We start from the raw sequence: 24,389 nt of genomic DNA, 5'->3' as shown, positions 1-24,389 counted from the left end.
CTTTCTGTGACAGATTAGATAAACAAGGACAAGCAATGATTTCAGAATAATTACCTTGCTTTGAAGAAAGGAATGCAGTATAGGTTTGAGGGCCTAGATTTATATTATTTTATTGCAGTTAGGGAGAGAGGTTTAGAAGGATTTTGTATTTTATTTTTAACTTATTTCTGTATTTAATCAATATCCTGACCTATTGTGTACATCTTACATGGCTACAATCATCTGTCTGCTTACATTACTTCTCTGATATCATCAGTATCAAAACATGTAGTTTAAAAGAAACAGAAGTCTACAGAACACTGTAACATATGATTTTGAGACATTACAATATGTAGTTTAAAAAGGAACATGAGTATTTCTTGTACTTGACTGAAATAACATACTTGAAAGGGAAATTATACTGCTTTAAGCTATGTGATGTTTTACCTAAATTGCTCTTTTATTTGATCTTGTAATTTTTAGATGTAGTCAATTCCAAAACAGATCCTGGAAATCTTTTATGGAGTTACTATCTCTTCTGTAACCATATGCAAAGCAGAATAGCTAAAGGGAAGTTTTGTCTCCAGAATACACATTTGAGCTTATAAACATTCCCCACTACCATTTCACCTCTGCCGAATTTGAAAGGAGCTGCCCAAAGAGAGGAAGCAGTTGCGGGAGGGAGGAAATGAACTCCTCTCTGAATCCACCATGCTTCCCCTGCCACACGGTAGCAGCAGGAGAAAGAAGGAGGGATGGGGCTAGGATCTGGTAAACTAGCGGTGTACTGCCATCCAGCCCGTTTCTCCTAGCAGCTGAAGATCCAGTTGCTTTGGGGGGGAGTAGAGAGGACAAACATGCTTCTCTGCAGAAGAGGAATTCTAATTATAGTCTCTGTTTCCCTCCTTCCCCTTTCCTGCATGAGGAAGAAGAGCTCCTCTGTTCATTAAACCACAAGGGGAAACGAGTCTCTTCAGGACCTGTCAGAGCAGCTCACCACATGCAGTTTAATGACATAGGGGGGCCCTGGGAGTCAGTATAGGGGTCTAGCCCCCAAAATAATAAGCATAAACTCCTAGCCAAAAAAAAAAAAAAGAGGCAGTTAGGTTGGTGTCACTTTATTTCCTCTTTTTAAAAAAAGAAATAGAAGAAAAAGGAAAAAAAAAATAAAAAAGAAAAAGAAACAAGCAAACAAGTACACCAGTAAATATAAGTCATATCATTCCCTATATGGCAGACCTCTTAGAATTACTGTAGACATTACCACCTAAAGTGTAGGCTTCTGTTTGTTCTTTGGGTGTTTGTTGTCATGGTTTTTGTGCCTGAGTTAAAACTAAATCCAAGAAGTTTCATGACCACAGAGCTTTTGTTTTATCCATTCCCTTTGAGAAACAAAAGACCAACATACATACTCATTTCTACGTACTAAAATTGCTTAATGCAATGTCAACTCTGGACCAATGCTATCCCCATAATTGCAGTAAGAATTTCCCTTGAAAACTGGTAAAAAGTTACACATAAATCTTCTGGAAATAGCCCTTTTGTGTCTGTCTCCCTCTCCTCTCCTCCCACCCCTACCTGTCCCCGTCTCCTATCTGTAAGCATCAAAGAAATGACAGCCAGGAACTTACTTTTTCCTTTGGGTCACTTTGTAGCCTGAAGATATCTCTGACATCAGGAATCTGATGGTGTTTGTTCTTTTTCCTCAAGGTTTGTGTGACAGTCTCTACTCGCTTTTCTACTGCTGCTTTCTGGGTTCGGGTCAATGTGGACAGGACCACCATGCTTTCTTGGGAATCACCCGTGCTCTCACCAAACAGATTGGACAGACCTGCTTCCTTCAACCATTCTTCTTCCAGTTCTCCCTCTGAGCCAGGCAAAGGGAAAAGAGCATAAATGTTGGCTTTCCAGTATTGTTAAACACAGCAGATTATGATGACGTGATGTAACTACTGCAGTTCACAGAGAAAGGTCCACAGGAATACACAATACAGGACAATTCTTTACACTATCATGACCTGGAAAAAAGCTGTTGTTTGTAAATTGCTTCAAAAGAGTTAACATATCATATCAAGGCTTTTAAAATGGTTAATCCAATACAGATTGCTATGGGACAATTTTTGTCATAACTGACAGCACTTCTATTAAATCATATACCATTTTACAAATGTTACCTAGATACAAATGTGTATGGGAAAGCCTGAAAGCTTCTGATCATTGCTGCTTCATTGATTTTTAGTTCAAACCTCAATCTTTTTAGCTCCTTTACTGACATGGTTCTGCCCAGTTTTCTCAATACATTAATCCTACATCTCTCCACTAGCTCAATTTAATGAAGGACAAACCAGGTTACAGGAGTCACCTTAATGCTATTTTTTAATCAGTTCTTACAACATGCTCTCCAGACTGCTGACAGCCCATAAAATGATTGTTGCTTTAGTCTTACAGCTGGTAAGGCAACCTTCCTTGACAGATCACTGCACATGAAGGAGAAAAAAGCCACTAAATACAGTCACTTATGGCAAAACTTCCACTTCTGAAATAAGTATGTCTCTAATAATACCTTTTTTTAAAAAAAAAAAAAATATTGCCACTAATTTCTGTCAGTAGCAGTCTAGTTTGTGCTGAATGCCAACCACCCTCTCAAACTTTCAAGCAACATTTCAATCTATAAGCTATCTAAAAGTGCTCCTAAGCAGGCCCGTCAACTTCACTATTGACTGTAGTTTCCCTCAGTGCCCAGTATACATGTATGTCCCAGGGGGTATATGAGTATTAACAGTGTTCAGAAAACAGATACAAAATTTTAAGTATGAATTTTGCAATGGCTGTGCCACCAAATCCTGACTCTCTAACAAAACTCTCACAGATTTTGGTATTAGGGCTAAGAAAGGAGGTCTATGCCTATTCTCCACAGCAGACCTGAGCAAGGCATACCTTGTCTCTCCCCTGCCTTGCCTTTGCACGGCTGTGTCTCCAGCCCCCTGCCTGTCCAGCCTGTGGGCCAGATGCAGTGTCTCACACATTCAGGAGCACTCGTTCAAATGAGGTGCTACACATAAGGCAGGGTGTGCAGCACAGCAACATCTGTTCAAGCTCATCAACTCAGCTGAGCTGAGTTTGGCTTCATGCTTGGGCTTCGTGCTAGCGCTGCCAGATTCAGCAGCTGGAGCTGGAGGTAACCAGGGGAAGAAGGCTATATATAAGTAAAAAGGAAATGGTGGGTTTGGGAGTGCAGAGCCTGAAGGCACATCAGCATCACTGAGCTGGAGTAAGAAAAGAGACTCATGCAATGCAGAACAAGCTCTGCTGGAGCCATACAAAAATGCTAAGCTCACCATTTTAATTTATTGAGTCTGTGGGCCTCTTGTAAGAATCAGAGGGGCAGATACTGCAGTTTTTTAAAAAAAATCTCTTTGAGAGAAGAGTGGAATTAAGGATGTTACTTCTCTGTTGTCTGATATGACCACACAAAAAAAAAAAAGGGAAATTGCTCAACTTATTCTAAGATCATGCCCTCAGGAATGATGCTTCAGAGACACAAAACCAATACAACTGAACAGATAAAAAAGTTTAGAAGTTACTCACTAAACTTGAGCAGTTAATCATTGGCTTGTGTCCTTAAGCATGGGGTTTCAATCCACAAGAGCTACAATAACAAACAAAAACTTACACAAAGTAAACTGCAAAATAAGCTTTATGATTCTTATGATCTGCACATACAGGCATCTTTCTCATTTTCTGCAAATACTGTTTAAAGTAAAGCCAGCCTTTTACTTATTTCTGATACAGTTCACTTTCAGTGCACTGTCTATTTCTGGTGTTATGTATTAGAAGCAACCAAATTTTCAACAATGCATGTTCAACAGAGCCCCTTTTTTCATCTAAATGTGTTTAGTAGGTGCTGTCTCTTGAAATAACACTTAAAGAAAATCCCTAAATCAGCACACTGGTAATCATTCACAACAATATTTTTCATTACCATCTGGCTCTTTCACTACAAGTGCTTCTCGTTCCTCATGATTATTTCTTCTGGTTTCATGGATGTTTTCAATTTCCTTAAAATAATCATCCAAAGACAGTTCATCCAAGGAGTCCTGGGAACCTGAGCGGTCAACTGACGCTCCATCCGGGGTCTTCTTGGAATTGTCATGGTTCATTGTATACTGGCCAGAACGACGGCTATTAACATTAAACAGAAAGCAATTCTTTGTTAGTATTTTAAAATACAGGATATCTTAATACCTCTGAAGGCAGTTAGCAATCAACTGTGTCAAAGTATCAAAGCAAGCTACCACCAACAAGCAAACCAAGATATTTAAATTTACTTTCAGTATCTAGAATATATTTTGAATTTAACCTTTCTGCTATACATATCCCCCAATCTGGAATGTCACAGGAGTCTGTTTCAAGAAGAAATAACAATTCCAAGTTCTGGTAATCGTAGTTATATCAAATCTCTAATTCAACTCGCAACAGTCAGTTCTACTAACTTCATGGTATGTATCTTCCCAGCACAACTGTTCATGAAGAATGTTTGAAAAGCACTTTTCTTCATGAGTAAGGTCTTATAGCTTGACAGTACCCCTAGGTTTTGCTTTGCTTTTCTATTTCTCTTTTTTTTTTTTTTCTCATGTTTAGCCTGCTACCTATGACGTTAATTATAAGTGTGAAAGGACAGTACTTCTACTTTGAAGTTATGGTTTGTGAACTGGTGAGTCTAAATGTCTGATCAAGGTCACTCTTTGTTTCTTTCTATCTTGCTTCCTCTTTGACTGAAAGCCTACCATTTTTATAGTTTGATGTTACCAGTTTCCAGTACACCCTGCAAAATGTATCTTCAGAAAGCAATCTTTCATCTTAATTATAGCTGCCATTAGAAAAACGAAACCAACAAGCCAAAACCTCTAGGTCTAATCTTGACCCCGTTAAGCCACGGGCAAAAATTACCAGTGGTCCAGCAAAGAACTCATCTTAAAAAGTGCAAAGGTTGTTATGACGTAACTGAAACTGCAGGTCATCCCTAGAATCAAATATACCAAAATAGAAGCCACAAACTGATTTATAGTATCATAAAGAACATGTGGATTACAGGATTAGCAACCTCATCTAACTTCAAAATCGGTCCTACTCTGCATGGAGGCAGACTGGACCAGATGACCTCTAGCAGTCCTTTCTAAACCAAGGTACTCCACTACTACGCCAGTATATCCAAATTCTTCCTTGTATTAAAAAATACTAAGTTCTTAACACTTCAGGAACAGCTTCAAATGTATTTCATGCCTGAATTTCTCTCCATATTTAAAAAAAGCAGGGTTATGTTTGGGGTTAAGTAATAAATATCAGTTATCCCAAGAGAAAAACACAGCAAAGATCAAACTTTGTACATTTATTGCAATGTAAACCCAGTAAAGTAAGTCAGTCCTACCTTCCCATTTGGGTGACTTTGCAAGTTTATCTAAAATTAAAACAAAAGCACCTAGTCCCTATGTTTTATCTTGGGACAGCTGACCCTTTTTAGTTACCCCTAAGTAAAAAAAACATACCTTTCTCTCGAAGATAAGCCCCTTGTGTGTCCAGCTCACAGATCCTTTCACACCATACGTGCTTGATTCTCTGATAAGAAATACTAACTATATGGACTTTGCCTTTAAAGGTAAAGAGCCTTATGGAACCACTATCAGTTTCCACTCGCCCTGCCTCTCTGCTCCAGATACAAGTTAATAAATGACGATGAATTACGAAGATAATATGCACCCCAACACCATTCGGGATCCTGTCCCTATATGAATGCCCAAGAAAAAATACATAAAGGAGAATTAGGCTTGTGCCCCAATGGCAATAACAACACCTTGCAGTGAGTGCTGACCAGAAAGTACAATTTCTCCATGCATCTGACTTGGTCCTTAACCCTTTCCTTACAGACGTGTCCTGTTCCTGATCTGGGCTGCTTGTGAATCCAACAGCAATTATGTAAAATGATGGGCATGGAGGTAGGTCAGAAGCATCCTCAGAAGCTGGAGCAGGGGCAGTGCAGCCACTCGGAAAGCTGGCTGGGCTTTCAGGCATGGCTCAGCCTTCCTGCCTCAGACAGCCAAACATGCTGGATCCTTCCCAGGAGCAGACTCTGTACACTTGAACTGCCGAGAAAGGGAGGTCAGATTGCAGCTTATCATCTCTCTCTCCGGTCAACCATTCAAAGCTGCTTGGCAGGTTTTTGGTGGCCTTTCACCTTTGGAACAACCTGCTCTGGCTGACCCACCTCTGCTGAAATTTAACCACCGCCATGCACCATGCAAAAGGGAAAGCCAACAGACAGGATAGAGTAAAAGCATGCACTTTGGGGGCACTCTGCCAATTTGAGGTGTGATCATCTGCAGCAGGCCACACATCCAAGGAAATGCTCATCCTGTCCTTCCAGAAAAGAAAGCTCCTTAGCTTCCCCAGATTAAATCACACCTCAGAGAAAAGAAGACTGTGCCCTGAAATGCACAGCTGGCATCTGGCACAAAGACTCAAGGCCATCTTCAGGGTCCCGTGAGCATTTACTGCATATCAAAAACACTCCCTTAATTCTCAGAGACTGCACCCTTCAATGACAGCTCTCAGGTTTGCTCTAGACGAACAAACGTAAGCTCCTTTTCTTCTAAGGCTCTCCACAGCCCAACCTCTCCATCTCCCGTTGATGAATCAGCACAGCACCTCCCAGCTTTGCCCAGGCCATAACGCCGCCCGGCACTATGAAAGCCATCACTGAGAAGCACGTGAGCAACCAGGAAAGACTCCTGAGAAATGCTTGCATGGAAACGTCACTGCTCTGCTACCAATCTCTCTTCCACCTTCCATTTAGCCTTCAGGCCTGCTAAAGCTATTGGGCCAGAGGTGGCAGCACTCGGGCTGTTCAGGAGCTGAGGCCGCAGATCATCACGCTGCTCACACCCTCCTCACTCCTCCTTTTTATTGCCTGGTCTGACGCTATCAATCTGCTAGCTCCAATTTCTGTTTAGGTGGCGAATCCTTTCAAAGCCATCTTGTTCTGAACGTCTCCACACCCACAATTAACATTTCTATGGGCCAGGACATAAATAGGCTCACGTTGCAAAAGAAAATTCCTTAAAATTCAGCTGATAAAGTAGGTCAGATCTTCATGCACTTTGCTTGGTTCCATTTTTTTTTGCATGTCCTACAAGAGAAGGATGCCAGTGAAGCAGTATTTGGTGTGTAATCTGCACGGCAATGGTGCCAGGCATCCTCATCTCTGCCTGTCCTATAACCTCTGGGCAAAATAAGGCACAACCAAGAGGAAGAGCCACTGACAATAATGAGCACACCGTGATACCATGTGGTTGGCGTAGAGGAAAAAGACAAAAAAAAAAAAAAAAAAAGCACAATAAAGGTTGTCAATTAAGATTTTCATTTTTACCTACCTATCGACAAGACCAAAACACGGGACTTCCAATGAGACTTTCTGACAAATTCAATCCTTTTTCAAAAATACACTTAGCAAGCACTAGTTGTGTATCAAAAAATAAAAACACATAGGTGGGAACAAGTTACAATCAAGAAAATAAGAGAGAAGGGGAAAAGCAATCTTAAAATCATCTTAGTAAGAAGATTCTAAACAACCTAGAAGAAAGACACATTTAAAAAAATATTTCATCTCACATTGACAGCGAGATTCATAAAATATCAAGCTTGAAAAATTATCAGTAGGAAATAAACACATTCCATTAAAAAAAAAAAAGTACAACTATTACTCTGGCTGCAGGAAATATGGAAATATGTCACTTCTCCAGCATGTTCTGAGGTTTTCAGTTGTTCAGCTTTTCTGTTTAAAATTTGAAGAACTGCTGCTGTCCACATGTACTTTCAAGGAAATCTATTTTCTTCCCCCCAGAAAATGTAAACATCTGCTAATAAACACAGTCACTTAAACTAATTTTCAAACTTATTTAGCATTCCAGATTACTAAGTGGTAAACTCACTCTCCAACAGGTTTTCCCCAGAAAACACTTGTTTCCATTAAGGTCTTAGCTAAAAACACACTCAAACTCCATTAAAATCTTATTAACATCTATTTCTAATTACTAGTAAATAGTTCACCCTCCAGATAGCTTTACAGGGCATAGTGTAATACTCTCATTTCCAAACTATACAGTCAACTCTGACCTCTGAAACTCAGACACTTGCCCTTCACAGTCGATAAAGATTTTTGCCTACTTATCTCAGTACAAAACTGAGCCTCCCAGTAGAAAACCCACTCTTCAATATAATTAAACATTCCTTTATTGCAGTCTCTTACCAGAGATATCTTCTTATCCCACCCACCGGAGATGCATTTATTTATTAGGAACATCAAGGATGTGAGACGAGGCACTCCAGCTCTTCCAGAGGGGAGCCATTAAAAACAATTCTTGTAATGAACACCACTCGTTATACATTTCGTAGAATTATGAGGACACAATTTATATGGAAATAAACCAGATTTGGATTATTTCACTAAGCACTGAGAAGCCTCATGTTGTGGCAAGTACTTAACGGAGAAGAATTGTATGTAAATATTTTCTTAGGCCTTCCTTTGGTGACCAACTGCTTCCTTTCTCAGCATGCAAGAAAACGTGACCCTGTCACGTTTAATCACTGTTTTACACAGTTAAAAAAAATCTTCTTCAGGTTCTGTCAGTCTGAGTTTTAATGCATCAATAGCCACTTTATACTGTAATTGTATTTCTTCCCCACAAAAATCTTTCCTATGAAATCTTAACCTCCCATCTGTTTCATCGCACATTTAGCAGTTCATAGCTGATACCTATCACAGGTAAACCACACTAATTGATTAATCTCCAGCTGTTAAGGTGCACTTTCACTGGTATTACTCATAAATTTGGTTCAAGGAAAGCTAATTTCACCTTTACTTCCATTCTTCTCCCTTAAGGAATATGGATTATGTTGTATTTTAAAACAGTGAGTGATGAGGAAAAGATAGCTTTGTCATTCCTGCAGTACTAGCCACTAATTCTGGAACTGAGTATGATCTTTCTTTCTTCATCACTATGCAAGTATAATAATTGTATGGTATCCCTATATACTATATATATGGATGTATATGCATATACAGATGTGTAAATATACGAAAAGGTGGTCGATGTGTAAATATACTAATAAATATACAATATATGGGTAAATTAGATGTGTAATATACTAAAAGGTAGAAATGCTAAATGCAAGAATGTTCATAGTCAGAAAAACTAGGGGATACACTGGTGAACCAAACAGAATAGCTCAACAGTTTTGAAAGAGAAGTGGAGTTCCTCTGACAGTATTACTACAGGAAAGCTCACTGACTACAGTAAAGGACAAAATCCAGCTTCTACAGGCTGTGTGAACATAGAACAGAAAAATTCCAGTCCCAATAATCTGTCATTTTCTTCCTGAAAAAAAAATAAAATAAAATGCAAGAATGGATGAAATGCAAGTGAAACGGAGGAGTGGGAAACACTTTTTTCTAAACTTAAATCGTGAATTTCTATAGCGATCTTTTTTTCCACCTGTTTTTCACAAATTTTTGAATCAAAAATTCAGGCCTCATTCATTCCCAAATAAAAACTCTCACAACTATAGAAGTATCACAGCTGAAACAGGGGAAGAGACCACCTGATTAACTACTGAGTTTTGATTAGGATTAGTTAGGATTTGGCTTTTGGGGGTTAAACTAATATGGTCCTTTTACACAGCTGCCTAACAAAGCCTATGGGAATCTTAATATTGTCTTCAAACAGGCTCTATTAGTTAACTTTTGTCACTGAGAACAATGAAGAAAAAAGAAAAAAAAAAGCATTGCACTAGCAAGCAATATAATTACTTGTCAGACTGGATTATTACATCTACTAAAACTGTACGCTGAAAATACAATCTTCACATTCTTGACCTTAAAAGCTTCTTTAAGTAAGCCTGGCCATAAACCATTGCTATTGGGGTTCTGGTACACGCACCATGTTGAGCACCGCAGCCACTTTAAACATACTGTGTCACCCCCATAAAACAGCACTTTGCTGACTACAGTTATAAGTCAGCAGCAACTTCTGAAACGCCCAAGCAAACAGAGTCATCACTTCCAAAGCCAGTGTCCATTTGGCCATTTCCATAAAAGCTATTAATAGCAGCATTGTAGACCCAGTACACCATACTTCAGAGGATACTGGGGGTCACTGGTGCTGAGTATCATACAAACCCACGGTTAGAGTTAACAACCTGATAAACAAGGTACACAAAGGCTGTGAGAAAGGAAAAGAGGGGTGGGTACTTGGCCTGAAGAGCTGAAGCAATGCTATTCAAATTCATGGTGCAAATCAGTGACACAAACAAGAATAATACTCGGATCTCTGGAGTCTTTCCCCATGGACCAGTGAGCTTTAAAGATTGAGATCTGACCCACAGTGAGCTGCAAGGCAGATAAAAGGAAGCACTTTTGCTGTGTGTTTGTGATAAACTCCAGCACCACGTCTATAAATAGAGCAGCTCTCTTAAAACAGACTTATCTTGTTGATATAGGAGTTACAAAGTTAAGAGTGATTCTCATAAGTAATTTTTAGTTTGTACAAAGGCTAAGTAGATTTAAACAACCAATGAAAATAATTTTTTTTTTAAAAAGCAACCTTTGGGTACTATGACCCATTTTGGTAACTAATTACTGAGCAAATCACATGCATGGGATGCTGAGCTCTTAAATATAAATACAGGACTTCCCAAGTCCTTTGCAAACTTAATGAACAATGAAAAAGATAAGGAGAGGGAAACAACGTGGTCTCCAGTCCAACTTTTCATCCCAAGAGCTGCACTACAGAAGCAAGGGACTAAGAAAAGCTCCCCCATCCCTTTCCTCCTTTCAAGAAGCCAAGCAGCACCACAGCGAGCACAGACTTCCCATCTGAATTAACTAGGAACACCCTAATCTAGTGGTTGCAGCAGTTGCCTGGCTGGAGCATCCCATTCTCTGAGATGCCTGCCTCGGAAGTGACCTACAGACCTTCCCACAGCCACGGCACCTAGCAGAGGCATTCTCATTTTTCACAGTTTCTAGACAAAGCTAGACAAACAACCCAAATGATCAGCTACGAAAATAAAGACCTTGATTCCAAGAATATGTTAAATCAATAATATTTATTACTAAATCACTTATTCTAATTGGTTTCTACCTGATCTTTAAGAAATTTAAAGCAACCCCTCAGCAATACCTAATGAGACCCAAGTCTGGACGGTGATATCCAATCCAAAGATATTTCTCACCCCATTTAAAGTGCTTCCTAACTTTTAGAAGGCATTACAGAAACTTCAGCCTGAGCTTGAACTTCTGCTTTTTATTTTAACTTAGATCTTGCCATTTGTTGCAACAACTGCATCCTTTTCTTTCCACCTCTTCTAATTCTTGTTCTTTCTATGACACTCTCCTGCAACTTGGTATTTTCAAAAAGTCATAAAGGACAAAGATAACAGTAACAAACCAACATCCAGTATTTTCAGTGAACTGACACTCAGCACTCCTTTTCCCACAACTTAAGACTTTTCTTATAGCTACTTGATGACCTTATGGGAAATTCTGAATGTCAATTGTTACTGAATTTGCACAAATCCCCCTTATGCTCCAAAGAAAAGCTAGAGAAGTAGGAAGTGAGGCAAAGTTCTGTTCCCCTTCCAGAGAGTACAAAGTGATTTCAAAGAGGATGTAAAACAGAGCTAACTTTCTAAGTGAGCACAAAAAGGGCTGAGCAAGGAGAATTGGGTCTCTTAGGATTTCTTCTAATACCTTCAGCTGCTGCTACTACCTGCTCAAAACTGTAGAGATTAGGGAAAAAAAAAAAAAAAGAGCTGTCATTTTAAACACCTCCATGAATAATAAATGCCAAACTTAGGACTGCCACACTACAGGCCTAAAACGTATATATATACACACACATACACTATACTGTTTCTTGACATATCCTCATTACTGTACTATTTATCCTATACTGCTTCCAGATACATCCTCATTATATTTAAGTAAGATTTTACCTCATTGAGCATGTCCTTTCCCTCTCCTTTCACAACCCCAACCTGTCACTGCAGAAAACAGGAAGGAAACTGTAGCAATAATCAGAATACTGCACTTATTATTGTGGCAATTATTAGAATATTACACTTACTATTCTAATCCACTACACCAAAGATAGGAGATTGCAGATACTATGCCAAAAACTAATCTGCCCGAACTATATGCAACATTTCTTAGCTAAGAAGATTAAAATATTTCATGACATTTCCTTTAATAGGACATCTTGTTCCTACAGAGCCAGTTAGACTCCATCTATATTCTACTTCTGATTAGGTAAATTATAATTATGTTAAACTGATATACATACACACACTATCTAAAATGGTGTATAGATCACTGGCCTCTGTGCATGTATACGTGAAATAATTTATTATCAAAACAGGTGTTACAACTGTAACAGATACGCTTTTAGAACATTTGCAAAAAAAAAAAAAAAAAAGTTATTTGATTTGCCATTCCAGATTCTTTAGTGATAAATGTGATCTTGTTCCACTCCCCAAAAAAGGAGAATTACAATTCTGGATTGAAAACTGCAGCCATGAAGCCAATCCCCCACAAAATGACAAAACTAGTTGCATTTCCCTGTTTTTTGGTGACTGTTGTATTCCAGTGTCTGTACTGTTCAACAGTCTCAATGCAGGCTTTTAGCTTTTATTCCGCGACCATAAAGTACAGACACCTGCTTATTGCTTTTACTGAAAGGTAAGTCTCATGGCATTCAGTTTTAAAGCTTCATATAGATCATTTATTATCACTATTAGCTAAACTAAGGAAGTAATATCAGAAGAAGTTTTTGGTTTTAGTTCTGCTTTGACAAAATGAGATAGCCTGTGTTGTCTCAGGTTCTGTCACCCTACCCCTTTTAATTCATTCTACTTAAATGAGAACTCCCAAAGGTTTTGAAAATGTATTTTTTTCCCATATACATAAATTTCTAGTTCAAAAGCGTATGTTTTAGAAAGGAAAATAGCAGTCAGTTCCTGGAAGTGTCAAATCCGCCAGCGGGGAAAACAAGGGGATGAGGGTAGCTAGGTGGCCTGTGTAAGTACAGTCACATCACTGCACCGCTTCGGAAGCACCTCAGCAGCTCATGCACACTTTCAGAGGGGCTGGAAGCATTACATCACTGAACGAAAAGAGAAGTCGGTTTCCAAACTGACTCTGTATCTTTCACTCAGTATATTTCCATTCCATTCAACTCTGTTTAAAACTCTAGGTGCACACAAAACACACTGCACACAGCTGGGAAAACAAGGGAATGAACGGTCCCACTTGAATCTCCTCTCATATTTTTGGCTGTCCCTTGCTGAGTTATCTACCTTTCTCATTCCTTTTAAATGACTTCCACATCACCTGTCTCCATACAGGCACTTTTGTTTTCCTCTGCAGTTTTAGTTCTTTTATTCTCTACAATTAATATCAATCATGAAAATACATCAAAATATGTTCTCTACAACTCTCATGCTGCTTATTGGAAAAAATATTCAAATACATCATATACATTTTTAAAGTACATTTTTTGTGTAATCTTCTAAGAGAACCACTGGAACTAATCTCCCAACGAAGAGAATAAAACCTGTGTGAGATTACTTCAGGCTCTACAAATATCAAAGAGCATAAAATAAGAAGTGAAATAGATACAGTATTTGTAATTCCATTATTGAGAGGCACAGAGGGGGAAGATTTAAATAATTTATTTTTCTTTTCACAGTGGAAAAAAAAATAAGCATGTCAACAAAGCCTGATTTAAGCTATACTGGCAAATACCAGGGCCATCTACTAAAGAACAGCTACAGCCATGAAATGATATCAGAGGCACTTTTGTGCCTTTAAAAGCAATTAGCTCTTTAAAAGCATTAGCTCTTACCATGTTAAAAGACCTATTAATTAGACCTATAACCCTGTTAGTTACTAATATAAAGCCTGCAGCACAATTCAGTCATTTTGTTTATGCTTGAAGGAAGTTGGCACACATTCCCAGTCACTTTATTACAACATAATCCTTACATTCAGTATAAACTGTAAATGAATTTGCATGAGCGTCCCCAAACAGCAGGCAAGAAAAGCCATGCAAGAGTCTCAAGACATTTCGTAAGGAAACTGTTCTCATTAACCAAGTAAGCCACCAGCGAGACTAAGTGGGTAAGTGTACAAAAGCTGGAAGAGACTGCCTGCAGAAATAACCACTGACAAGGTGGGATACGGGCCTGTCCAGAAACAAGCCAAGTGCCAGCAATGTCAATAAATACCCGTAAAGGCAAGAGGACAGGGGGGAGAGAGGCCTCAAGGGCACTGTCAGGGACACGCAGTGTGGGCTAGGTCAGGTTCAAGGATCAGGAAGAAGGAGTTTGCAACCCAGCCTCCTCGGGCAAAGGACATCAGCTTCAGAAGTGGTCACTGTGGTTTCACCTGCTCCTGGAGGAGCGAACACACACAAAAAAAAGCTGTGTACATACGTTGCTGCACATGAGACAAACGTGCTTGGTGGAACATCTCTACTAGGTGCCACACAGAAAGTGCCACAGCAAAGGCAGAGGGCAACGCAAATTACCCTGATCCAGATGTGTCCTTCACATGGCCCCTTCCCAAACAGCCACTGTCACCTCAGCAGAAGAAAAGAGATTGAGAAAGGCTCCCATGCACAATTCTCACATTTTGTGTTTGAGGGTAACTGTTAAAAAGCCAGGACTCTCCAGAACCTTTGCAACTTCTCCTTTCCTATCCCATCCCTTTTTCTAAGCAGATTCCCAGGGAATACCTGCTGCAGGGATGTAGCAGCTAAATTGCGGGCAGCCCTCTCTGTCACATGCACTAATGAGCACTTACAAAGGCTTGGTGTCCTATGACCCAGCAGGAACCCCACTAAAGAAAAAAAAATACATTAATATATTCCCCCCCACCTCATATCGCTGATAGCCTCTACATGTCAGCAGACAAACAGGGAAGCAGAAAGCTTCTCAGAAGCACAGATTCTGTCCTTTTCTCCCCCCTCTGCTACCATCTCTGTTTTCCAAATATTGGCAGAAAAAGCATAAAAATGCAAATTTTTTCCAACCAAGCTCTCTGCAAAGCTTTAATGGCTTTAATAGAAAGTATGAAAAAAAAAAAATCCATCCCTTCACTTACAAATTAAGTATCCAGATGTACAGCTACCAATTTGAATATGCAAATGCTTTCATGTGCAGGTTTGGAAACTAGCAGGAACCATGTCATGAAAGCCTGGTCTGTAATTTAAGAGCTCCGGCTGCTCAGTTGTTTCACTCCCACAGCTTTGAAAAAACTTTCCATGTTCAGTGGAAATGTCCTCTTATCCAGAATGGAGGTGACACCGAAGAAGGCGCAATGGGTTTTCTGATGTCGAGTTTGCAAGAAGCAATGGGCAGTAATTACCAAAAGTAATTCATCTCTTCTCATAGTTTGGGTCTCCCTTGTTAGGACATCACCAGCCACTTAATGACTGCCACAGCCTTCACAACTGCACTTTCTGGTAACGAGGTCTGGGCATCAGCACTGGAATACAATGACAGAACTTCCAACTGCAAGGTCTGAAAAGAGGCTTTGTTTTGTTCCATGAGAGGGGACAAGCAAAGAGAACACAATAGAAAATAAACGATAGGGGTAAAAACAGAGAAGAAACAAATGCTGGAAATAAAGAAAAATTAAACAGAAAACATGCAGAGTAAATAACCAATTATTTACTAGGACCAACTATTCAAAATTAAAAACAAACCTTACAAAACAATCCTGTATGTATTTTGTTATTAGTTGGTCTAGAATTTTACTCAAATAACCCTTGTTTTTCCTGTTTCCTCTAAAAGCATTACATTCTGATTTTTTTTTTTGGAACAAACAGGCTCTTCCATGTGGGCATATGGGCAGCACGTTCATCAGAACTTAACACACTTGTGGAAGACGATGTCAGAAGGCAAGAGGGAATGTTCAAAACTGTTCAGAAGGGGAAGGCTTATAGTCACAGCCTGCAAAGGCTGTTGGCTCTGCAGCTGAAAAAAATGTGCTGCTTTGTAAAATAAGGAATTATATGTTTTAAGAATTATAGAGACTAAAGAACAAAAGAATTATAGAGACTAAAGAAAAGAGTTCTTATCAACTTTCGTTTAAGCTATGTTTATCAAAACAAGGATGCAGCCAAGGACTGCAAGAATTCTGGGATTTAAGTATTAACTGCTGCTATTAAATTAAAAAAAAAAAAAAAACGCTTTATAAATAAAAGTTAATTCTTAACAGAAGTTATTTAGGAAAATTGTTTGTTATCTTTCCTAACCAACACTCCTTTCTTTACCAGCATCTGACAAACACGAAAGATAACACTTTCTAAATCACCATGTACATGTATGTGCTATATACATGTGGTTTTTCAGCTGATAACATTCTCCATGATTACCATTCTATTTTGGAAGATGGCAATTAGTTATATAAAGCAATGCTGTAACAAAGTATCAATCACTCCTTTCAAAATGATTGCATCACTAATATTAGCCGCAACTCTTACCCTAGATGCCCAAACAAAACACTTGAGTGCAGGGACAACTGCCAGCAAAAAATGCAAGTGAAAAATTATGTTGTACTCTTTTAACTGTCCCGATGTAGCTAGAGGTTAAATCCCTGACTTCAACTTTAGACATATTCCTTTGTGTAAACACAGTAAAAATAACACTTATTTGTAACACTAGGAAGCTATGATTATCAACCCCAGTAATAATCAGGGAAAATGAAATACAATGCTTCATATAAAACACCCTAGAACTCAAATTAGATGCAATCTATATGCCAGTGTTTCTATAAACTCCTATTTTCTTTTGCTGTATGTACATACAGTGTGTACAAAAGAACAAGAAAATGTGATGTACTCAAGTATTACATTCCATAATTTTTCATTACAAGACCAAGCTCCCAATGCTAGACATCTGTGCTTCACATTACCAGACACATCTACAAATAAATACCAGATGTTTTTATACCAAATCATATGTGCATAGAAAAAAAAAATGCTGTGTACAATATTAAGTCACATGCAAAAATTCCATTCTAATTAATTTGAAAGCATCATATTATGACAGTGGCCCAAGCTTGCAATTCAGAGGAAAGTAAAAGGAGGAAACAGCCAGCCTGAGTGGACTTGATCTGGGTGCACAGAGCAGTGACATTTCTAGACAGGGAAGGGAAGATCTGAGGCAACACTGAGCAGAAGCTGCAGGGCACCCTGCAAGTCCGATCCTGGCTCCAAACCTGCACTGCCCGACAGCTCTGTCCTGTCCCCATCCCTCACACCACCTTGCCATGTTGGGCAGTGGCATTCCAGCTGTGAAGTGCTCCCTGAGGTTCCCTAAGCACTCGGGGTGCACCCTGCGTCACAGCAGAACCAGCACATACCAACAGGGCTGGGGAGGCAGTAAAGGAAGCAAACATCTCAGAGCCTGATCTGAGCGACAAGTACATCCTTCGAGTTCAGACAAGGTGACACAGCTCAGCACCTTCCTACCAGGCATACTAAATTAAAAACATCCTTAATGTTTTCTTGTTGTTGTTTGGTTGTTGTTGCTTGGTTTTTTGTTTGTTTGTTTTTCAATGGAAAATTCATTCTTGCAATCTTGTTTTTTTTGGATACAGGAAATATTTGGATACAAGAAATTTTTTGGATATAAGAAGTAGCCAAGTAGCCAACTAAGTAGCCAATTGTGTCTCAAAAGATAACGAACAATTCCCTCAGCAAATAAGGCAAAGTCTTACATACTTATGAAGACTGTACAAGTGCCAAGTGGTTAACACAGAAATGGAAGCATACACTTGTTAGCAACAAAGGGGTTTAAAACCTACAGCGTAAGTTAACAGAACAATGGCAAGGGAACTATAAATCTCATTCAGAAGTTAACCAATTAGAATGATTTCTAATGCCCTCTAAAAATAAATGACTTTTTTTTTTTTTTAACAAGTATATACAATATTGTCTCAAATGAGGTAATACACTGAAGTTGTCTCTTCCACAGAGTGCCCCGAGTAATGCTCTTCAGCTGAAATTCCTTCTCTGTTCACACTGTCTTCACACCAGAGCAACCTTGGAGTGTCCCAGGGCAGATATGCCCAAGGGCAACACCTCCAGGCCATTCTGCCCTTTACAGTAACTTGCAAGGCTCCAACACCACCTTCTGAGCACCCTTCTTGAAGTGCCACAAATCCACAGCCTGAAAAATCATGTGCCAGACCCTGCGATGTGCCAGATCCCTCCATACTCACAGGCAGGGCTCTTCAAAGACAGCACAACAGGAAGGCAGCCAGCCTGTCACACACCCAGGGTTATTCAGGGGAGATAGAAGGGTATCATTGTTTACTAGGAGAGACAACATGGGAGAGGTCCAGCCACCAGGTCTGTCAGAGGACTGTATGACAATATTTAGCAGAGTCAACTAGATGCAAAACTCAAGCACACCACCTGCTCTGTGCAAGTCACCACCCTCCCCAGCCACAGCAGACAGCATTTCTTTATTCAGAAACAGTGACAGGTCAACATCCACAGAAAGAGCATCAGCATGACCTCAGCACAGTACCTCCACCAACAGCTAGGCTTTCTTCTGCTGGATTTTGCCATCAGACATCCAAGGCAATGTTGTGATCCTTTGAGCAGCTAAGCCACCTCTCACAAAAAATCCACTGCCACTGTTTTTTCCTTTGTATTACTCATTCACATTGACACAGCAGAAGACTTGGATTCCCCAGCTGTGCAAAGGACTTAGTCTGGCCCTTGTCATTAGTTTTTCAGGACAGTCACATCTGTCTAGCAGTTACCCACGTGAGTCTGCCACAGCTGTGTACACCAGCCACCTTGGCTTTCTTCCAAGCTATGAAGCCAGAGAAACTTGGGCAGGAAGACCTTGGTATATCCTGCAGAAGGAACATGCAAGACATTTTGGTCGTATCTCTTTAACTTTAATAATTTCCTCAGTATTACGGAGAGCCCACTCAGACAGATGATGACCAGGCAGAGTCCCACCAACTTGGTGACAACCATGCAAAGCAGGAGCTTCTGAGAAAGGAAAACATGGGGCATGAGGGATCCTTGGTAAAGGAAAGAAGACAAAGTAACACCCTCTTCTGTTGTCAGGGTCACAGGCCTCCTCCTTAGGACACTAGATGGATGTAGATGCCCTTTCAGTAGCTTGGGACAACTGGTTGTCCCATGGCCCCTCAGTGCAGCAGTACTCTCCCACCCTTCTCAGATGGCAACCAGCTGGAAGCAGGCTGGGCAGCACAGACAGCAGCAGTAAGATGGTGGACTTCATGAGGTAAAGTTGCCAAGCTATTGACTGACAGACCACCCTGGTGGACAGCTATTGATGAGGGATACAATAAACTTTGGGAGGAAAGCCTGAGACATGTGTTCTGTACCTCCCAGAGCTAATGAGGCCAATACATGAATGTCTTGCTCCTGATCCAGAAGACGAAAAAGCTCTCTGGGAGTTGCTAGCAATGGGCCTACATCGCCACATTTGGCAGAGGCAGTGCCAATTCCTGCCTCCAGCAATTCAGCCGTGTCCTGAACACGCCTGAGAGAAACTCTGCTGGACTTGTTCAGCACCAAGCAATGTAACCTAACTTCTGGGACAGACACTGGCCACACCAGTGCACATATGTTTCTGCCTGCCCCCTCCTTCAGAGGAGGCACCAGCCCCTTCTCCCACACAAGCTGCAGCTGGCAGCCACATGCTGGTAGGTAAAATCCACAACGCAGCTGTTGAAGGACAGCAGCAAGCAAGGCCTTACAGCACCTCACTCCATACGCAGTAAAGATTGAAAGGTCCTTGCTAGAGGCACTTGGGGACCTGCTGTGCAGATGCAGACAAAGCATTTTCACCACTTGCATGGCCGTTGGGGGTTCAGTGGGGCCAAAGACCACACTCAATAGCATGCCTCTGGTGTAATGGTATCTTCATATTGAATTCTAAATACCAGCTGAAGAATCCCTGCTTTATGCTTTCACAGTCACAGAAGAATAGCCCATTGTAGCCTAGAAGCTCAGGGGTCCCACCACGAAATGTAGAAGCTGTGGGGATCCTTTTCTCGTGCTGAAAAGGCTATACAAGGGCCAGATGGATTCCATATCATCCTAAATGATATGGAACTTCATTAAAAAGTGACTTAATTTTAAAAATGCTATTGACCGAATTCTGACTGCAGAGCTTTTTACATCTCCTTTAGAGCTCTGCTGTCCCTTCACTGAAAAGATCTTTTGATTCACTGGTGGTTTTCTCCCCTTTTATCCATGCTGCTGCAGCCCACCCCTTACGCTGTTCATTATCTCTCATGAAAGTCCCATATACACACACTCTGAGAAGCCACCATAGATACAGGGAGGATATGAAAAGCCACCATCGATACAGGGAGGAAAACAAAATGATCACTTTGCATCCAAGTAACAGTCAGGTATTTCCAAGGCAATGCCTGCAGCAGGAAGATGGTTCAGCTTGCTACAGAATGGAAAGCTTGGAGAAGACCCCTGTTGCTAACAGAAATACAGTGCTTCACATAAAGCACCTCAAATAAGGCACAATCCATTCGCCCATGCTGCTATAAACTCCTGTTTTGTTTTGCCATATGTACATACAGTGTGTACAGAAGCACAAGAGCAATGTTATGTACTCTCAACTACTACCACCTGTGATTGTACACAGATGCAGAAGATGTGCTCCAGCAATTCCATAAACTTCTTGTTGTGTACGGTAAAAATACTTTACACATTACATGCATTATTGCAAGTTATTTCCTTGTTTAAAGTACTACCAATGGCTTCTGGAGACAGCAGCAGCTTGAAATGGGACAAAGGACTGTCTCCAGCTGGCTCAGAACAAGCCACAGAATCAAAACATGATAGTTGAAGATAAAAATAGAAACTTTAAAGGATTACAATTTCCTCATTGATTACTGTAAGCTGCAGAAATGTTGCTCCTACTTTGAAAAGCATCTGAAGCTTTCAGAGTATGCTTCACTGAACAGTTTTGTTTTTCTACCTTATGTCAAAAAATCTTACTTCATACTAATATTTTGACTGATAAATTTCATCAGTGTTCAGAAGAATCTTATTATAATGTAAACTACTGGTGAGTACAAATTCTTAAAAACAAATGGAAAATAATTCAATTATAAAGAACATATTGGCATAAATGTTTCTTTGAATTCAAAAATGGGGAATGCGTCTAAGAAATAAAATGAAGGATAAGAAGTATGTTCAGCTTTCTGTAACATGTTCAGTTTCTCATGCCCACAGTGTGGTGGCATAATGGAATAACTTACTTAAATAATTCACCTAGGAAGCTTTGGATGAAAGCGATAGTTGAATAGCCTTTATAACTGGAACAATGGTATGTAAAATGTAAAATTGCCCAGTTACCTCTCATTTTTAGACTTCCAGCTTCCCAAATATTCTTATGAACAGGTTTGGTTTGTGGCTTTTATTTTTCTTGCCTTTTTTTCCCCAAAGATCTGACAATATTATGGAGTATCTGGTGGACACCAGAAAACTTTTTCAGTTTTAATAGCTTTTAGGCAGCTGTCCACTTTTTTGAACAAAATATATTAGCATATTCAGATGGAACCTTGGTTTTTCTGTTAACTCCTACTAGTGATTTGTGCAAGATTAGCTACTTGGAGAAATAACCTCTAAGCAGTTGAAGCTTTATTGGATCAAAGTTGAATTACAAGTTTATTGGAAAATATCTATGTGAGAATACTCAGAGGGTGAGAAAGAAAGAGGGTTCAAAAAGCTCCAAGAGAGTAACATTAGAGAGCATGATACAAAAGGCACCAGTCTTGTCCAGAATCAGAGGCTGTGCACCTGTGTCAACACCACACCACACACAGGGGAAAAAAAAGAAATGGAAAAACAAAAGGCCAACCCAGGCTGAAGGAAAGGTTTCCCAGTTTAGGCTCAAACCACATGAATACAGACAACCGTGTGTCTTTGGGGATGGAAGCAACATACCTATCAACTGAGCAGGCTCACGCTGGTGCTCAGCTAAGGTCTGGGCACACTGCAATGGCCACGTGCCCCCAGCACATCCTGATGATCTGCCCACTGCAGAGGGCCTGGCATTCATGGGACAGGGAACACCTCAGTGCTGAAAAGCAGCCAAGAACTGGGCTCCAGGCTCCTGTGAAAGTCTAGGTACAGGATTAGATTATAATACACCATTTGAAAGGTTTGAAAAGACTGTCATGTAAAGTTGCTTATGCTGAATTAGTCTTTGTTGTTCCATTCCACACTGTTCCCTGCCCTTTTGCTCACTGGCATGGTCCTGTGCAGATGTGCTGACCCACTGTCTGGCTCCAGCTGCATTTTTCAGACCATCTGCTAGCTGCTAACTGTTACCTACTAATTAACAGCGTATCTTAGCAGCTTCTTCGAAAGTATACAACAGAAACTGAAGTTGTGCCTTTCAGAGATCAAATATATACATATACTTAAATTGAAACTTAACAGAAATCGTAACAGCCTATATCGAGGTCTGTGTTTAGTGAAATTGGCGTCAAATAATTCTGCAAACAAACAGCGAGTGAAATTGTCTAAGAGAATGTGTCCCCCACACTTTCTAAGAGAAGATGACTAAACTTTAACAGTCACTTCAGAAGTCCAAGAAAGGCCCCAAAACCAGAAGACTGACAGCATTGCACACATTTTACTACCATATGTCTTCATAAGCTGTTTTCTGATCTGAAGTACAAAGTGCCAAATACCACATTTCACAGCATGAAGCCCATAAAGTTTCCCATAAACGTTCATGAGCATCTTCTACTTACACAGAGAAAAAAGATCATATTTCAGTTTGTGCTTGTATGCACGTAAGAAATTTACACAAATATGTATTTTTCTAAGCTTTAACCTCAAAGAACAAGTACCACAGTGCAAATATCCTTCTCTGAAAAACGAAGGCAGGAAGAATTTGGGTCACTGGACAGATGCTTGAACATTTTAATTAGTGCATAATATTTTTACTGATATTTGTAATAATGTCTTATTATTTAATGCCCTACTCTCTTTTACCCTTATATTAGAAAATATTACTGTGATGAAAAGTTGGTTGTGTTTCTTATAGGAAATCCTATGAGTAATTCTGACTCTTCTTATTTATGATACTGCTTCAATGTACTTACTGCGTGCACTATGAAACTAAAGCGACCTTACTAGTGCAAAGTTCAGAGCAAAGAAAGGTGTGTTTAAACAAGGCATCAATCAGCAAACTTTCACAAGCTTATCAACTAATAACCAACTACAATTTAGAAGTTGCGATTTAATTTACCTCATTACAGCATGTGGGAATCAAAGCTGGGGTTTTGTTTCTTTTTTGAGAAGCATGCTGCACTGTGCAATTAGCACATGATGAGGGGAAGGCAAGCTCTCTGCAGCTCCGTAGTAAGGGCGTGGGTGCTCCACAGTATTCCCCACCAGGGAATGCCACTGGATCCCAAGGATCTCTCCTCGTGCTGCAACGTGCCTTTTGCAGGCAGAGGACATGCACACTACTGAATCACCGAATGGCATGAGTCAGGGCAAAATTAGCCAGAGGTTAAGTTTACACCAGCTTTAGAGTGGCTGCTAAAGGACAAAATGTACCTGAACTGACTAAAAACCTGCCAGTACAAAGCTAAGCCACCAAATCATCTTTTTAACAAATCTGAACTGATAGAATTAAATTATATCCCATCAACGTCTTACAAGATACGGCCATAGCCAGTACCAGGACTCATAAAAATGAGTTCTCTACTCAAATCACAGCCCCATAATGAACACATTAAGCTGACACAGATGTAGGCTGCTGCCAGAGGGTTCTGTCAAATCCTTCCTTTTCTGTGGGTTTCTATAACTTCCCTTGTGTCAGCACTGTCACTGATGCAGTCACTTGCTGAGTCAGGTTAAGAAACCAATCTGTCTGAAAACAACTCTTGTGAAAAATACTGATTTCAGATGGATTTTTTTTTCTTGATCCAGCTCAGCCTCGTTCGATCAGACCAGAAATGTCAATGCCGGGGCAAAGAAAAAAAAAACATATAGGTGAAAGGTGGAAGGAAACTCCATTTTCAGTGATGTCCCCACTCTTTTCAGTTCATCCCAGCCTAATTGGCCGCAACCTGCACCACTGTCACTGCACATCAAAACTTCTGCTGATCTGAACTCTCTGAGGCTTCTGAGATGAAAATAAAAAGTTTCAGTAAATAGCATAGGATCTCTCTCCTGAGATAACAGTTTGAACAGAACAAGAAGATGTTCCTCAAGACTACTGGCATACAGGCTCCTCAGAAGATGATGCAGCTTAGC

General features: G+C 40.1%; 1 protein-coding gene across 5 annotated transcripts in view; it reads right to left on the bottom strand.

Annotated features, from left to right (window-relative positions):
• The window catches only part of ARHGAP18 (Rho GTPase activating protein 18), a 91,286-nt gene that overhangs the window by 32,565 nt on the left and 34,332 nt on the right, over window positions 1-24,389 (bottom strand). For 2 of the 5 annotated variants that reach the window (XM_068677462.1, XM_068677461.1), the window contains exons 2-3: window positions 3,962-4,161; window positions 1,611-1,846 (exon numbers count right to left, since the gene is read on the bottom strand). In XM_068677462.1, coding sequence (XP_068533563.1) covers window positions 1,611-1,846; window positions 3,962-4,161 — 436 coding nt within the window. Of the gene's footprint in view, window positions 1-1,610; window positions 1,847-3,961; window positions 4,162-5,521; window positions 6,064-15,457; window positions 15,487-24,389 lie in introns of those variants that run through there. The other 3 variants (XM_068677463.1, XM_068677466.1, XM_068677464.1) reach the window with 3 other exon arrangements.

The sequence above is a fragment of the Anas acuta genome, chromosome 3, assembly GCF_963932015.1.
Source record: "Anas acuta chromosome 3, bAnaAcu1.1, whole genome shotgun sequence".
Lineage (NCBI taxonomy): Eukaryota > Metazoa > Chordata > Aves > Anseriformes > Anatidae > Anas > Anas acuta.
This window is presented reverse-complemented; position numbering and strand designations above follow the sequence as displayed.